Source organism: Theobroma umbraticum, unplaced genomic scaffold (genome assembly GCF_002168275.2).
Source record: "Theobroma umbraticum cultivar Fairchild unplaced genomic scaffold, ASM216827v3 scaffold_95.0, whole genome shotgun sequence".
NCBI classification, from domain to species: Eukaryota; Viridiplantae; Streptophyta; class Magnoliopsida; order Malvales; family Malvaceae; genus Theobroma; species Theobroma umbraticum.
Window position 1 is genome coordinate 7,881,103 of NW_018397257.1, and position 17,692 is coordinate 7,898,794.

At 33.8% G+C, this 17,692-nt stretch overlaps 3 protein-coding genes across 4 annotated transcripts; all 3 read right to left on the minus strand.

The window, feature by feature from the left end:
* Window positions 1-741: 741 nt before the first annotated feature.
* Window positions 742-4,962, minus strand: LOC110412713 (F-box protein CPR1-like). Of its 2 annotated transcripts, none has more exons than XM_021423324.2 (2): window positions 3,470-4,959; window positions 742-1,279 (listed from the first exon to the last, which is right to left on the minus strand). In XM_021423324.2, the coding sequence occupies exon 1, from the start codon at window positions 4,677-4,679 to the stop codon at window positions 3,516-3,518; it is 1,164 nt and encodes a 387-aa protein (XP_021278999.1). In that variant the 5' UTR covers window positions 4,680-4,959; the 3' UTR covers window positions 742-1,279; window positions 3,470-3,515. The 2 variants fall into 2 exon arrangements, with proteins under 2 accessions (XP_021278999.1, XP_089639061.1); XM_089782935.1 differs by lacking the exon at window positions 742-1,279 and adding an exon at window positions 1,287-3,338 and having other exon boundaries at window positions 3,470-4,962.
* Window positions 4,963-6,885: 1,923 nt separating this feature from the next.
* On the minus strand, window positions 6,886-9,346 carry LOC110412836 (ribonuclease 1-like). The gene is made up of 3 exons (XM_021423470.1): window positions 8,970-9,346; window positions 8,664-8,853; window positions 6,886-7,463 (listed from the first exon to the last, which is right to left on the minus strand). The coding sequence occupies exons 1-3, from the start codon at window positions 9,330-9,332 to the stop codon at window positions 7,144-7,146; spliced, it is 873 nt and encodes a 290-aa protein (XP_021279145.1). The 5' UTR covers window positions 9,333-9,346; the 3' UTR covers window positions 6,886-7,143.
* Window positions 9,347-10,873: 1,527 nt separating this feature from the next.
* Window positions 10,874-16,834, minus strand: RIN1 (P-loop containing nucleoside triphosphate hydrolases superfamily protein). Its single transcript, XM_021423471.2, has 12 exons — window positions 16,562-16,834; window positions 15,720-15,908; window positions 15,465-15,596; window positions 15,207-15,356; window positions 14,844-14,999; window positions 14,199-14,333; window positions 13,431-13,496; window positions 13,190-13,296; window positions 11,842-11,941; window positions 11,642-11,733; window positions 11,493-11,562; window positions 10,874-11,394 (listed from the first exon to the last, which is right to left on the minus strand). Exons 1-12 carry the CDS (start codon window positions 16,649-16,651, stop codon window positions 11,305-11,307), a joined length of 1,377 nt encoding a protein of 458 aa, XP_021279146.1. The 5' UTR covers window positions 16,652-16,834; the 3' UTR covers window positions 10,874-11,304.
* Window positions 16,835-17,692: the final 858 nt, after the last annotated feature.

A 17,692-nucleotide genomic window follows, 5' to 3' on the forward strand; every position in this document is an offset into this window, starting at 1 on the left:
GTGAAACATGTTTCGGATTCTGATTAGCAGCTATAAATATGATGTTGTATCACTCAAACCAAATCATTAAAATGAGAAACGATCATGATTGAATTTGATTCAAATAATTTCGAGTTCAAATCAAAATAAATTTGAATTTTTTAGAAGTTTGACATTTTTGAATTTGAGTTGGATTTGAGCTACAATCAAATTTGTGATTAAATTTTATATTTTAGTTTTAAGTTTAGATAATTACAATTTTAGATCATCTCAATTTCAAGTTGCTTCAAATTTGAGTCATTTTAGATTCAAATCAATTCGGGTTTATATTCAATTTAGCAGCATTAATTAGAATGCATACATTTCCTGAATAAAATATAAACATTTCCTAGCCTTAAGTTTAAGGGTTAAATTCTAATAGATGAGGAGGTGACTATTGTACCTGGTATAGAATGCAATGCTAAGATCTCCTTATGCTTTTATGTTCTATTTATGGACTTATGCTTGATACGAAGGTGTTTCATATATCTATCTGATTCATTCATGGTGGGTTGTGCTTAACTTGCCACCAAAGAAAATTTAAAATCCTATCTTCATGCTTTATTCAGGATATGCATTCTATTGATCTGAAACAATTCCTTCTTGTTCTGTGAGTTCTGGGCCTCTGCTAAACTGCAACATTTAAATTTCTCTAAAAATATGCAACCCAATCGACAGTGATGGGCAAAGGCCATAAGGTAAGAATCAGAAAATAACAAAAAATAAATAAATAAACAAGAGAAACCTCTTTAATATTGTTAAAATAAAATGTGAACAAAGCTAGCTGTCCTTCACCATGATTTCCTCCAATTCACCAATTTTTGTTCTTTATAATTATTCTCTTCTTTTTGGGGAACTGGTTGTGCAATATAATGTTCTCCTAGGCTATATCTTGTAGTTCAATGTTGCTTTAGAAATATGAAACTAAGGCTATGAGAGATTAGAGCAACATTACTATTCCCTGTACTGAAGCCTGAAAGCAATCATGTACTCTTTTCATCTGTGGGGAGCAAGTAATATTTACGCTGAGACAACCAAACGAGCTTAAGTGCAGATGGTAGTGTATCCACACGGTCAAGAAAACATAGAAAGGTGCATAATAAACATGGATTCATAGACCTAGTGTCCCCATATAATAGATCAACAAACGACATGGAGAGAAAATAAGTATAGTTAAGCCCATCGCCATAGCAGATGCAGCTCTCCAGGACCAAAGGTTATTTACCCTGCCAGCCTTTCTGTACCAGACTTCAACTTTGATCTGCGCAAAATGAGAATGATAGTGAAGCAGTCTCAAATGTGGATAACAACAACAATTCAAGTAAAATAATATCAGTGTGCAATGAACATTTTCACAAATATGTAATTCCATTTTCTTTTGGCTTATTGCATAACGAAAATGCAATTTCTCTGCTATTAAACAACCCTGCTAGTCAGCAACATGAATATTCATCTCCATCTGGTACTATATTCCTGCCACACTCGTTAAGACCTGGCACGTATGAATTATACACCTTTTTTTCATAAATTCAAAGGAACACGCACATAGTGGAGAAACTTGAAACTGGCACATTTCAGGACCTTAACCTATCCTCTTCGGAGTATGACAAGGCCCCATTCTGAAGGAATAGAAGGACCAAGGTCTTTATATGACTGGATGGAGGCCCTATTGCCAAGACATATAAAATCCTTAAATACAAAATTTCGATGACATCACTTCTATTCCACGACATAACTATTGAAACAATAATTGTCACCAAAATGTTCCCAGAACAAAAAATATTGTAAAATTCAACATATCAATAAAATCTACCAAGAAAAATGAAAAGGAAACCCTGAAAGGGAAAAAGCTATGTTTGGCTAGGCAGGGTGCAAGCCCTGCAAAGGAAAAAGTCAAATTCACTGCTAAAAATCATACTATTTTAGAGCCCTACAAAGGAAATGTTACATGGCAAGAAATGCTGAGCCTAGGAAACAAAATTTTAGATTAGAAAAGAAGCACTCTGAACCTAGCAGCTTAAGTAAATATTGCCACAAGTACCCCAAAGCATAACCAAACTGTTTAAATGCCATGGAACAAAAGCAACTGAACTTCAGTTTCAAACTACAATATGTTTTCATTTTTCTGTGGTTGTTAAATCTCTTGACCTACAGATGTTATTGGAGTATTTGATGATTTAGAAACTGGTATTATAGACAGCACATAAGCTAACATTCCAGTGTTTACAAATAACCATAAAGAATACATTTCAAGACTAAAGAAATAAAGTATACCACATCAAACGCTTTCTGTCACCACATTTATAGGTTACATGCTATCACTGCACACAAGAAGCTTGAGCCTGGGTAGGGGTTCTTCAACTATCAAAATATTCTTAATGTATGAACCTCTGTGTCAGTAATTAAAACAAATTCATGAAGTTCTCAACAATAACAGACATTGCTCCAAGCCCTTCAACCACTCACAAAAATACACTGCAAAGTATAGTACAAGGATGAAGCAAGGATAAATGGGATATAAATATTCCTCTCTTTTACTATGTTTACTCCACTAAAATTATAAAAGCCACTGCTCAATTTTAGGCTAATTTTTGGCCTCAAGCAGCTTTGCCCCTATTGCATCCAATAATTACAAGAAATCAGTTTCTGTTCAACTTAAACATTGATTTACTTCTTGAACTAATGCTAATACATATGTATAACTGCTGTGAGAGACTACATTCTTTTAATATATAAGGCTTTTAAAGCAAAGAATATTGTTGAAATTGATGCTCAAATTATTTTATTAACATGATTGTAACAAGCAAACCCATTAACCTACACTTTTGCTTACACTTGAGCTAAAAGCATAAAACTTTCTTGTCTTTCCCTTTTTCCTTCGGTTCCTAAGCAACAAAGCACACTAATATCCAACTTTGCAATCAGAGTTAGAAGAAGAAGAAGATCACAAATAAATTGAATAAACTACCAAAAGTACACAAATAAGTGTAAAAACTATTTAATTCTCCCGGCAGAAATCTCGCAAATTCACTAAAACAACCAAAAACAAACTGCTATGAAGTATCCAGACATGTCTTTGATCTACTGCTACATTCATAGCTGTACTCATATAGTTACCATTTATATCTTCATATTTTGTATATAAATGCCTAGTCAGTGTAATATCAAACTCATTGAGGAAAAGGTTGGTGATTTACCCTCTATATTCTGTCTTCCAAAACTTCTTGAAACCACCATAATAAAGTAAAAAATACCATAAGGTAAGACCAAATTTCTCCAAATTTACAAACCATGTGTTGTGTGTGTGCCAGGTAAACACCCTGCAGAGGCCAAAATCTTTGACATAAAATCCAAACATTAACAGCATTATCACAAGAAGCTCACAAGAGAATATAGTTAAGACAAATTGCACGATAATTTACCAAGTGAAAAATATCCCATCAAAGCTTACCCCTTTCATTTTATTTCCCTATTCCTCTTGACTTCCCTCTTCGTTTTCAATGTCTATTTGATGCATCTCCAGCCTGCCGACGAATTATACGTTCCTCCTGCTCTGATGTTCCATTGATTGGAACCAAGCTCTCGACATAAACAATAAGCTTCATTGTATTCCGATAAGCATGGATACCAAGATTCTTAAGCTCTCGAGTGGCAGGATCAAACAGCACTAGTTCGTGGTTTGAGCTCTCCAGAAATAATTCACCGTTCTTCCAAAACCCCAGTGGCCTCTCAACTCCAGAAACAGATTCAATACTGAATTGTCTAGTCCATGATCCATTCATAACCCACAAATCGATAGACTTTTCAGTTCCCTCCCTTGGGTATACAATTGCACCAAGCGATCCATTAAAGTCCAAAAGTTGCAAATAATATTGTGCTAAAGACCCACCAAAGTTTGGCAAAGGTAAAGTTGAAAACTTTTCATTAGCCATGTCAAATGAAAGAATAAGGTAATTAGAATTCCCAGTTGCCTGCCAATAATAAAACCCATTTACGTAATTATTGAATAAAGGTGAGCCGTAAGGATGTGCCTCAGGAACTGAAATTTCCTTCCAGGAATCACTTTTCAGTGAATACAACTCAACTTGGTGGATCCAATCAGCTTGCAAGCCTTCGTCTTCATTCTCATTAAAATAATTAGTAACAAATCTTACAACTTTGTAGTCATCAGTTACAGAATCAAAACCAAACCCAAGGCAACCAAACCTAGTGGAATCTATCGAAGGAGGGCGGTTGACTGAGGATTGAGGAAGGATTTTAAACTCTCTGGTCGATGGGTTCCAAAGGGCAGCTTTACCAGCATCATGTAAACAAAGTAATCCATTGCAAGGACCAGAAACTACAGGGGCATACCAACAATTTTCAAAAAAGGGTAAATGAATGTTCTCTGTTACTGAAAAGTTTCCCCCTTTTTCTGTTGAGAGTGCAGAGAAATAATGGATGTCGTTACGGGTGTTGCCGTGACAACGTTTGAGGAGGAGATTAAGGTTGTTGTCTGTGAGGTTGTTTTGGTGATGTTTAGTAATGAAATCAGGGGTCCGAAAAGAAGAAGACCAAGGCTTACAAACGCACCTGAAACGTGCCAGGGATTTAACTGGAAGCTTTGAGAGGATGTCCATCATCACCATGTCCGGTATTTCAAATTTGCTCCACCCTTGCATTTTTCCTCTTGTATCTTTTCACTTCCTCTTTTCTGATCAACGGTTTTGAATTGAACAACAACAACAACTAGTCCTTTTTATATGAATACATGAAAGAAAGATAGAAAGAAAATTTACTTGCCTTGCCCACAGAAATAAGTCAATGGGGAGGACAAATTGAACTTACACATTTTTCATTTTTTATGTACAAAATTCTTTTTTTATTCATTTTTTTTCTTTTCTAGCCATTTTCGTTTATCTTATCAATATGCTTTGTTTTACTTTCCCGAGACCGAGAGGGAGAGGGAAGCTTTTTCTTTTTTCCTTTTTTTTTGTCAAAAAAGAAAGTTCACTTTAGAAATGGCAAGATTTTTAATGGTGGTTTCCCTGTATGACAATGTTATCACTTTACACAACATAAACATAAATGTAGTTACCAAGGTCTCTCAATGCGTGAGTATTTTTCATTCATTATTTATTTTAATATGAAAATTTTTCATTCTTCTCCTCCCAAATATAACCTCAACTTCAACTTGGAACAAGTGTAACAAATTCACAAATATTTTTTTCGTATATTGTTACGTGTTAGCTTGAGAATAATGATACCTTAAACTAGAAATATTTTAAATTAGACAAGTTAACGTAGGTCAATATATTCTAATCTACTTGTGATTCTCAAATACTCTCTTGATAACATAGTCTAATTAAGATTAAATTTTCATGATGTGAATCAACATTTAAAAAGAAAAACTTAGGTAAATAAAATACCAACCTCAAAAGTATTCAAACGCATGAAAATTAATTTGTTAAAAGCAAATTGATCAGATTATAAATAAAATTGTACCCACAAATTTCATGTGTGGAAGTCAAACACGAAACGTTCAAGTGCATAGAAATTTAATTAATTCAAAAATTAAATACCACCTTCAAAAGTTTTTAAGTAAAAATAAACACTGCTCCGGTTCTTTTCTTTTAAAAAAAAAAAGAAAATTTGCTTCAAGAGTTTTTATGGTTTATCTCGAAATAAAAAAATTTTGATTTTTCCCAAAATTTAGGGATTTTGATTTCTTGGTAGTCCTAAATTCTTAAAATTTCAATTCTTTGCGAGAGTGGAGGATATAGTTAAACTCCTCCACCATATGCTTGTTCAGATTCTTATCTTTCCAGACAAATGTTTGTGGCTTATTATCTACCAAACATTGTTTTGTCTTTTCCTTGAATTTATTAATTTGCCTTACCACTTGTTTTGCAATTAATTTTTTGGTGGTGTTGTCAGCAACTGGTTGCACCATGACTTTGTCACTGATAGTGACAATTAAAGATTTTATTAAGGATTTTTTAATGTATTTTACATGCATTTAAATATTTAATTAATTAATTATAAATATATATATATATATATATATATATATATCTTGTTAATGATGAATGACGAGGGTACGCGTAGGTAGTTTTAAGAAATATATATAGCACCCAGGCTTTAATTACTTTGTAATTTTGAAAGTAAAGGTCTAAGGTTCTTCCTATTATTGCTCATCTTTGCTTGGATATTTTCTTCACCTGTATTTCTTTACTCCTACCAAACGTAACTTCAACGTTGACATGAAGCCTAAGAAATTTACAAGCTTCCACGCTCAAAGATTGTTCACATGTGCTACGTGTACCCATTTTCAATTAATGAATATAGCTGTGGGGTTGAGAATAATAATCTTATGATAGATAATTTTTAAATTACACATTTGTCTTATCTTCGTGTGAAACATATTAATTATATGTTTTTTTCCACATAAATAAGACAAGAATAGATGGATGCATATATATGGTTGTTGTAGCTGTAGTGCTGTACGTGCACACTTGACAGTCTAAATGCAGGGAGAGAGATGGGCTAGCCAGTGATATATGGCCATATATATTTCATCATAATTAGTCACATATATATATATATATATATAGAGAGAGAGAGAGAGAGAGAGACCAACCTAAAAGCATTTTAATTTAATTTGCTAATGTACTTGTTTATTTTCTCTCATTTTCTCAAGGATGAAGATAACGACACTGCAAAATGACTCGTCTTACCACAATAATCGAAAGAGAAATGCGTAGCAGGAATCATGACAAGACTTGTGATAAGGAGACGATTCCAACAAAATGGGAATTAATTGTGATGCAGTTGTCATTGAAACAACATTGTAATGGTTTTCAACAACTTAAACTGGACTTGCATTAAACTCCTTTCTTCCTACAACAATTTTTTGAGCTAATTAAGGGCAACAGTTTGGGGAGGTTCAGACGGCTGGGACCAAAGTTAAACAGGATGGAGGAGCCCTCATAAACCCAAACAAACACCGGAAGTAAACCTTGATTTTATATGGGAGATGCCAAACTTACTAATCATATACTTATCTACTTTTTAGAACCGTTATTCTAAGATTTATCTTATTTATAATTAAGAAACGTCCATCCATCATATCAGAACTAGTATAATTCATTTTTCATCACTAGCTTGAAATTCTGATCCTATCCCTGCCGAATGGTCCGCCATTTCATCACTACTCGACGGAGGGTCAGGGAATGTTATACTATCTTGCAAGCTTCCACACGGGCCTGAAAAATCTTTGGGACAGTCTTTGAGCGTCTTGGGGGGCATTTCCTTATTGTAACATAGTCGAATCTCCCAGAGCTGGAGCCTTTTTTTAACCTCTTTACTTCTGCTGCAAGCAATCTCAGGTTTTGCTCCTACTTGCCTTCGAACTGCATCTGCGACCTGTTTTACCGTGTAACTTTTTCCAGGAGTAAGTTGAAAGGCTGAGTCAAAGCAATAGCAGACATGCAATATGTTAAGAACTAGGAAGCAATATTGTTATAATTATTATACATTCAAAGAGTAGGGGAGTATCTTATATAATTACTTAATAATTAGACTGCCCTTATCCCTTGATAGCCAGCCATTTTATTCCAAATTTTAAAGTCATATCTTTTGACATTCATGTTTTATCCTTGATTATATGCCTATGGAGGTCTACAAAAGATCCAAATTAAACATAAATCCTTTACTTGCCATTAACTTTTAATATAATGACGATGTCAATATTATTTGAACTACAGATCGTTAAATTAATACACGAATTATCCTTCCGAAATTCATGTCATGTTAATCTCCAATTCTAATTATTGTTACCATTCAATAAAAAAAAAATAAAACCTAGGATCCAATTAATTCTTCCCTTCTCCCTCTTGTCCACATGTTAAACAAATAAATAGATATCTTTTTTTACCTTTCAATTATTATTCTCACTATTATGACTCTCACCTTCTCACTACCTCAATTTTTTTTTTTATAAGATAACCGACCGGTACTCCTACCGCAAGTTTTCTCTTTGGAAAGAAAATTGAAAGAAAAAGAAAAAAAATAAGAATAACATTTTTAGAACCAAATATTCAAATCATATTTAAGTTTTATTAGACCCTATATCTAATTGTCATTTTTCTACTTAAAATTTTCTGTTTACTTTGTTGTTTAATTATCATATTCTAATCGTTATAAGACAAGTTAAAAGCAATATGAAAATAATTTAAAAAGTTAAGCCCTTAAAATCAAATATATAATAATTCATGTATAATTATGCTTTTTTTTTTGTTGTCAAAAGATTTCAAATTAAAATTTCAATTTTTAGTCTTCATCTATTCTTTGTTTTGTATCCAAGTAGAGTACTTTTCTACTTTTATTTTTAGGATTAAAAACGAATTTTCCAAAATAACTATATCAAAAATGAAGTCCTTACCTCCATGCACACTCAAGCTAAGAATGTCTCAAAATAAGATCATTGAACATTTGGGGTTTAAAAGAGAAGCTAAAATTTATGTTTATGTTCAAAATCCAAAAGGTATTGGAATATATCTTTTTGGATATACGAATAATTAGAATGTCCAACTATAATATTTATCACAAATGAATAAGTGAATTAATTAGTATTCTTTTTGTTTTGATCAGTTAAGTATAAGCACCTGGATCGAAGCCATCTCTAAGATTTAAGGCAGAGTTGAAATAGTCAAAAGGCTCATCTGGATAATCAGAACACATTCCATGTTTTCTCCATTCTTCTCTCCAAAAAAATTGATTTTGCTGCTCACTTCCGGAGTTCCTTAAGTTTGGCCATAGTCGCTTTAATTTCTCGTCGATCTGCTGTAGATAAGGCTTTTAAAACAGCAAAAATATGACAAGCGAAGGCAAAGAAAAAAAAGTGTTAGATAACTCATAATTAATCATAAGTAAAAGTAAAAAACCTAAAAGGATGTAAGAAATGTGCGTACTATGAGATTATCAGGAGATATAGGTATGTCAGTGGTACAAGGATTCGCTGGATTATAGGGGGGTATTCTTTTGTCTTTGGCATCCTGTGGCCATAAACCATGGATGGTAAACTGGCCGGGGACAGGTCCTCGACAATTCAAACCTGCAGGAGGCTCCGAAGTACACGTGGAAGGTGGCCATTGGAGGCTCAATTTGTAGAAGGCGAAATTCGACGTGGAAACAGTGTCCCTGCTGGTGGAAAGTAGTCGTGGTTGGAGATGGAGTTTGTGCAACACAAATGCATGTGGATCTACTAGATACCAGGTGATTGCGGCTGAAAGGCAAGCCGCCGCACCAACCGCCAATATGTTATAACGATGCATCTCACAAACTGGCACCAAATTTCTAAGAAAGGATTTTGGTTACTCCTTCCATCCATGTTATGTCTATTTAAAGTATTCGAAGAGCCCATGCGTACGTATGTCGTAATTACTTTCGTAAAATTTTTAATAATTGTTTAGGGTTTGTAATTGTAAGAGTAATTTGCCCACACTGATGTGGATGGATGGAGGCCACCTTATATTGACTGTATTCTTTTGCATCCACGTTACCATTAAGTCTATCACAGTTTGAGTTAAATTATAAGCCGTAAATACGTTACCTTTTAAGACTTTGTTTTCAGGAGATAAATTAATTAATCATGATATGTGCCTTAATTTGATTTAATATCACCTTTAATTATTTTTAATTAAGTAGTATATTTTGGAAAATAAAATGGTAAGATACTAATGTGTATAATTATTAGTTTTTTGCTTCGTAAACTCGTCATGAAACCAAAATAAAATGAATTGGACTAATAATTACTCTATGTTTTTTCTATTATTATAGTGACGGATGCAGAAAATGTATTGTGAAAACAAGAAAATAAATGAAATGACAAAGACTTCAAAGCACAAGGACAAAGTCTTGTTGATGGATTTTTTGTCAGCCGCGTGGACATTATCTAATTTCTCTTATCCTTCCATAACAAACATTATTTGTGGCTTATTCTCCACAAACATGTTTTTGTTTTCACTCCAAAAAAGCCAAAAAAAAAAAACATGTTTTTGTTTTACTACTCAAGTAATTACATCTTCTGCCATTCTAAATGAGTGCATTAGATTTTTATATTGGTTTCCATGCATAGTTAAGATCATCAGAAGCAACGACTGCTCATTTTAAGTTCTTTGAAGCTTGAAGCATCATGCGATCCAGCAACCATCGAGTAAAACTCTTGTTTTCTTTCAAACTTCGCCTAGGAATAGAGTTTTACTTAAACCTGCAATTTTGTGTACCATACAAATACGGCACGGGATTTGTCGAGTTTGAATGTGAAATAATCATATTTTAATCATAAAAATTTTATTTTTTAATACATGTCCAATTCGTTTAAGTTTTCTTGTTAAATGAATCGTGATATTTTACATACTCGTTTAATTAGTCATGTAAACATGCTTATTTATTATTCGATTATGACTTGATGTAGATAGTGATAAATTTCACTATACTTGACAAATATTAATAATTTATTATTTTTAAATTTAAATGACGAAATTATATTTTATTGGTAATGTATGCATTTTAATTTAATCATGTTAATAATGTTTAATGTGTTTAAAATTTTATTTATTTTAATCATTTAAATGGATTATAAATTCACCAATTTAATAATCGTATCAAATGCCAACATTTAATAAGTGAATGTACATTCGCGTTTAAAATCTTAATATATAATGTTTAATTAATTATATCCTGTTCTTGTTAAACCGAATGAGCATAAATTGTCAAGTGTCGTTTTACCGAATCCATGAGCAGCGAATTTTGAAAAGCAAAGGCAACCCCTCGGACGAGTGGAGCTCACGCACAAACCATTGTAACAGCAATATCGAAATTACCAGCAGAGGTTGAAATGCTGGATTGGAGTTGAAGCATTATCCATAATTCACCCGTAACATCCGTCTAATTTACATCATAGAGATATAGTCAGCAAGTCCACGTCTCAATTAGCACCTAAATGCCCATTTTACCTTTGAATTAACCAAAGATTAAAATGCATCCTGGAAAATGGCACATGCGTACCACAAGACTTTAGGAAGTCTATCTCCCTGCCTTCACATGCCTCCAACCGCTACTCATTTTCCATTGCAGACACTATGCACGACGGACAAAAGTACAGCGGTATCCCTAAATTAGACCCTTCAGCTTTCTGTACCTACTGCTGCCAAGGAAGCTACTCAAACACGGCAGCACCAAAGTCCACACAACAAAATTCAAGGTAAAACAGCTTGGAAAGAGGAAACAAATTAAATAGGATTATCATGAAATGAATTTTTCCTGCTGCTCTTGAAGAATCTTTGCTGAAGACTTGGCATCTATATATAGCTTGCTCACTTCCTCAAGATCCGCCTGTAAACAAATTTTAAAAAAAAAAAATTCACAATTACTCCTTGATTTGATGATAAAGAACAATCAAGAAGAATAGCTGCTTCCCAATATTTAATTACCTTGCAAATGCTGTCTCGACCATTCATTTTTGCCACAATGCTAGCAGGTGATAACAGCTGAACAGCATGCCTGAAGAAACAGCAAAATGTAAGTATACTGCAGATGGAGAAGGGTAAATGACAGAGCAAAAGTAGAATTTATGCCTCACCTTAAAGATGTGCTTTGTCCCATCTCTCCGACGAATGCTAGACTTTCTTCATCCACAACCAGTTCTTCCACCTGTGCACGAATTGCTAAAATCTGCAGATCACAATAAGTAAAAGAAAATATAGCAAGGTCGCCATTTAAAGAATGCTACAGACAACAAAGTTATGCTGACAACAAGGCACATATAACCAGGCCTTTAACCTGTATCATTTCAGCAGGACCATAAATCTGTGTACGAATTATCACCAATCTGTCCAATAAGTCAACAGGTATGCCATGAGGACTATTCATATCAGTCCCCCTGCAAAAACGCAAATCCATTTTTCAGAAACTAGCATCAAAACACATTAGCAAAGAAAATACATGATATCTAGTATACCTTTAGAAAATATAACAATTAACATGAGGTCTATCTCCAGGCCAAAACAGAAAAATCACCTTGCAAAAGAGGTCTCATTTACTGATTCTTAAATTGCATGCCAGGAAAATGAACATAGAAAAATTATGCTGACTCTATACGTAGGTATGAACATATACACATGTGGATTATGGATTACTGTCGTGCACACAGAAAGAGCAATTTCCACAGAACAACAATACATTTAAAAATGATGTTACAGAAAGGACAATTGGGGAAGGATAGGTGGGTTGGGGAGGAAAAACCCCAAAAGCAATGGAGCATCCATTGCAATTTCATTTCATTCCACTGCATCCCAGATAGACCATAAAGACAATTGGAATCCAGCCACAAAAATGGAGATCAATCTTTCTTTATAGTAACTTGATGCTATCTAAAGTCTGACCAAAACACTATCAAAGTCACTTCAGGAATAAAGTATAACTAAACCATTTACCTCTCTCCATTCGTATTATGCTTAAACATCACATATATACCATACTCCAACCCAAATTATCACCTAGAATAGTTGAAGCAAGAAACTAGCTTGCATAACCCAAAGCCTGTGGTTGGCTGCCCCAGTTGCATAGGCCAGGAATTGGGACACATTAGGGGAAAAAAAATACAAAAAGGAAGTTGGCAGTGATTGTAGGCAATATACCTTGCCCAAGAAGATTAAGCTGTTCTAGTTTCATCAATCCTCACTCAAATTTAACACTAACCTCATTCAAAAATGTGTGTGTAGCTCCCCTCCTATGGCATGCAATATTATTTAGCAGAAAAGGAAGCAAAATGATCATTTCCCTACTCTCCATGGTAGATGAATTTAGCTGATATTGATTCATGCTTCATCCTATCACCTGCTTCTAATAAGAGCCAAATTTTGAATATAGAGCAAAAATTTCCCCAACAACCAAATCATTTTAGGGGTAATCTTATTCTAATATCAGGCTTTTTCTGCACTCTGCGCTCCATTGAAATCAAAACCAAATAGCTAATGGCATTCTTACACTTAGATTGAAGTAACGACAGAAGTCATTATGATAGATAATAGCTCCTTTTATATGCATGTTCATATATTAAACTTTCTCTAAGATGTAATTAAAAGAAAATATTTTAAAACTTCCAACACCTCAAAAGGATTTTCGTTACCTTACATTACATATTCCCCTATTTGTAGCAAAAATTACTATCGGAGATAGTGAGCTCTCTAAAGCACGATTCAAGTATGAAAAGCACTCCATGTCCAGCATATGCACCTGCAAACATGATTTAGAAAACTTAAGCATGTAAGATGTGCATATGAGCTTAGAGCATGTGCACAGGTCATGATCCATGCAACTAAGGGCATATCCCATACTGGAGTGAGCTCAAGTTTAGAAAAGGAGGAGACCTCATCAATGAATAGAACTCCTGGGACGAGCTCTGCCACACCTTCATCAATATACCGGTTAACTACCTGTCAGAAACAAAACTATTGCAGTTAAAAGACATGCTATCATTATAACAAACAATTTAGTATAATTGTTGAAGTCGAAATCTGATAATAAGCTTATATCCAATTTGAATAAGCAATCCGTATGACTCTAAAAGTCACAACCATAGAGGACAGCGATAGCTTCTAGGAGCAGACCATAACATGATCATACTAGGATTAAACCAGCAACTAGCTAAAGAGACTTTAGTTCTTAAACTAATATTTACGCTATTAGGATTTGACAATTTACTCAGACCAAAAGGGATGAAGGAAACATAAATTTGCTATAGGAAACAATGGCAGGTAAAGAAAATTCATCATATAAATTTTGGAACACTTTATCACTCTGGAGTTATTACTTGAAAAGGATGGATTGAGATACATATTGTATTTCATAGCTTTTAGAATATTCTGATCTACAAACTGATCCAACAAACTTATTAATGACATTAGATACAGGAAATACTGTACAGTACATCATCTCCCATCTGACCATGTAAGGTATACAGGCAAAACTCTAAAAACTTGACAAGAAAATAAGACACGGAGTTTTGTGAAGTTTCCCAGTGATACTATTAATAGCTATTAGTAACAGAAACACGACATTAGGAAAACCTTACTCACGAAGATTGCCCACAAAAATCATCATAGAGGTGGATCTCAAAAGTGTTTGGAAAATTATACCTTATTTATTTCTTGTCGTAATTTGTCAGTGATTTCAGTCTTCCTGGGCTTCATCATCTGACCCATTAGAGACAATATGTCTTGCCCACCTTGCGGCCGTGCATTGGCAGCATCCAGATCATGTAGTGTTACATCCTGGTGGTGAAGAATAGAAAAGAAATTCTTTTATGAATTGCAACATCAGTCCAAAACAAACAAATTTAGAACCAGAAAAAGGCAAATAGGACTAAGCCCAGCAAATCCATATTTGTAACAAATCAGACAAAAGTAGAGGGCATCAAATTTACAGATTTTTTTTCGTTTTTCTTCTTAATTGAGTTGCAGCTCCTACGCATACGCAGACCAATAAAAGTTGGTAATCAGCAAATTATTGGTGAGAAATTTCAGAAAACAGTTCTCACTTCTCAAGTGCAATGAAAAACATGCACCTTGAGTTCTTATTCTTTATACCACAATGCTATATGATGATAATGGTCCTTTAGAAGGATATTTACAAACAAAATTAATTACCAAAGTAGACAAATGTCAATGCCCATCTGTATAAAATATAAGCAGAAAGAAGCCTCTAAGGCCAATCAGAAAATACTACAGCATGAATGCAATTGGGAACACATAGAGATAACCCTGAGCTCAGTGGTGACAAACCTGCACTATCTCCTTCTTTTTGTGAACCTCTCCTTTGGGAAGTGGAACATATTCTTCTGCTTCAAGGTCAAATTCTGTGGCAAAAGCATCACTTCTGCCCACCCTTTTAACTGCTCCACTATTTGCTTCAATATATATAACATCTCCAACAGCTACCTGCCAGTCAAATTAAGAATCTCAGTAGATATCCAATGTAAGCCAAAACTCTTAGGCAGATAACAATCTAAATATTGAAAAGTTCCTGGGAGGAAGGGGATGAATATTTAGCATACTAAGTGCCTCAAAAAGTTTACAAGAAGTCAGAAAAACAAAAACTTGAACAATGTTTTCCACATAATAAAGCAGAGAAACTTAAAGGCTTACCTTTTCTTTAATCAAGGCATCATAAATTGTAGGGTCCAACTTCAGTTGTTTTGTCCCTTTCACAGTTTTCAATCCAATAATTACATGGCTAATACTTTTACCATAGCCACCTGTTACGCTCTCTGTTTCTTCAGGAGAGAGTTCAGTAACCTAAAACAAAACCAGCCAGGCATCAGGCTCTGCAGCAATCCCAACAATACAAAGAGGGAACAATTACATAAAACAAGTAACAGAAAACTATCATTAGCTGTAACTTGCCTCTCCTTCATAGACCTCTTTATTTTCCTTGATACGTAGACCAATAGCCCGTCGGAAATTTTCCATCAAAACCTCAGTTTTCTTTACTTCTGATGAGTAAACTTCAGATCCAACCATTGGACAGAATGGTACCTGCAAATAAGGCAGAGGAATGTATATATACCAAAACTGACAATCCCTCCAAAGAACTGGAACACTAATAATCCCAAAGTTCAAGGACGGTCAAAATATAAAGGGGAAAAAGTGATAGGAAACCTTGCTCCCAAGCTCTTGGGATATTCCAAGGGCCAAAGCTGTTTTCCCAGTACCAGGAGGCCCAGCCAGCAAAAGTGCACGGCCAGCCATCTTTTTCTGTCTTATCATATCCACCACAAGACCAGCTGCTTCCCTTGCCTCTGCTTGCCCCACAAAACCTGCAGCCAGGTGAATGGCATTTCCGCTGGCCTGGTAAACAAAGGAGAAGAAGTTTCATAAAAGATTGGAAATTGGTCAAAAGGGAGAGGCACTCAGGTCGCCTTTTTGCTAGTGAATAACAACTTAATGAAAGAGAACGATATGGTAAAGAACATGTTAGTCAACTAGCATATTTCTATTATTACATCAACCAACTTCTTCCGCGAAGTTCATAGTGTAAAAACATGAAGAAACCCACTTATCCAACCCTACAATGCACAAAAAAAATTAATAAGCTTGATAACAACGTAAGCCTTAAAAAGCCAGCCACTTCATTCCACTATCCATCAGTTGAGAGTTAATCAAAATTCGTTCAATATATATTATCATCTCCATCTTTTTGGACATAAATTAAATTTAAAATATATTTCCCACTATAAAACAAAAAAAATGCCAAACCCAAATTTTCCAAAACTTAAAAATAAATTTCAGTCACTTGAACAACCCTAAAAGGTTAACTTTTTAAGCATAAAACCCCATACCCAGAGAAGGTTTGTAAGAAAAATTGAAATTGCCATGCTTAATACAAAAGAAATTTTCAAACTGCTCACAATTACAACAATATAACAAAAATAAATGAAAATGCAAAGCATTTAAGCTGCAAAAAAAATCCCATTAAAGAGAGAGAGAGAGGGAGTGGTTACATCGAGACCAAGGCCTTTGATGTGAGTGTGAGTAGCGATTCTCTGCTTTTTGGCCGTTGATTGAACCTCTTCGATCTTCATTTTGTCCATCTCTTTCCTTTCGTTTGCCTTTTTTTTATTTATTTTCCCTCTTCTGTATTTGCTTATGGCGGTCTTTCGTTTTGATGGAAAAACAAGGAAGTAGCTTCGAGCTTGAGCAGCGCGTAATAACCTGGCTTTTTTTTCTTTAAAGAAACAGGGCCAGGCTTTTCTTTAAACCCTTCTTCGGCTTTGCATCCTCGCCCTAATTCCTTCTTATATGCTCCCTCATTTTATTGCGCCACGTGTATTTTAAATTCAATGTTAGGAAGAACTCACACAAATATATATATATATATATATATCGTACACCATAAATAGAAATTTTATACAACTCTTTAAAATGGTTTTCCAATATTCTTTTTTTAAAAAAAAAAACCAGTCTATTTGGTAATGGAAAGTTTAAATTAATTTACTAAAGAAAATTTTTTCATGAAAAACACTTTATTGAAAAATTTAATAATTTTCATTATTTACATAAATTAAAAAATATATATTTTATATTGTTTGAATCACCACCAAACTAACTTTTAAAATTTTTCTACCTTTAAAGATTTTCCACCATAACATTATAAATATATCAATATTTATCAATTATGTAAAACATCTAAAAATAATAAAATAACTAAAAACATATGCATAAAACAATTTAAAATCGTCTTGCAAAAATCCAATTATAAAAACATAATGATAAATAAGTTTTGCAATACAATCACCTTATATATATATAATTAAAAAATCATGTCACAAATCTCCAACATAATAAGTTTTGAGCTACAAAGTAGAATCATAATATTAAACAAATTTTGTAGCATTATATAAATCACAAAATTTTAATTGTTATCTCCACAATAAAGGAAAATTTTATGCCAAACTCTTGCCATATTGTCTCTCTTGACCACAATAAAAATTATATTTCTAACATATAATATAAAAACATTAATATAAAATTTAAAAAGAAAAGTGTACATTTCATCAACTTGTCTATATATAACAATCATCTTTAACTTGTCATCCCATCTAAATTGATTAGTAACTAGAATTTTTGTGATA

Coding starts and splice junctions, on each gene's coding strand:
- RIN1 (XM_021423471.2), bottom strand. CDS start 16,651: ATGGACAAAATGAAGATCGAAGAGGTTCAATCAACGGCCAAAAAGCAG. Junction 15,909..16,561: donor TCAAAGGCCTTGGTCTCGAT/GTAACCACTCCC, acceptor TTTGTTTACCAG/GCCAGCGGAAATGCCATTCA. Junction 15,000..15,206: donor ATGCCTTGATTAAAGAAAAG/GTAAGCCTTTAA, acceptor TTTGACTGGCAG/GTAGCTGTTGGAGATGTTAT.
- LOC110412836 (XM_021423470.1), bottom strand. CDS start 9,332: ATGCATCGTTATAACATATTGGCGGTTGGTGCGGCGGCTTGCCTTTCA. Junction 8,854..8,969: donor TATCTCCTGATAATCTCATA/GTACGCACATTT, acceptor CTGTTTTAAAAG/CCTTATCTACAGCAGATCGA. Junction 7,464..8,663: donor TAGAGATGGCTTCGATCCAG/GTGCTTATACTT, acceptor GCTTTGACTCAG/CCTTTCAACTTACTCCTGGA.
- LOC110412713 (XM_021423324.2), bottom strand. CDS start 4,679: ATGCAAGGGTGGAGCAAATTTGAAATACCGGACATGGTGATGATGGAC.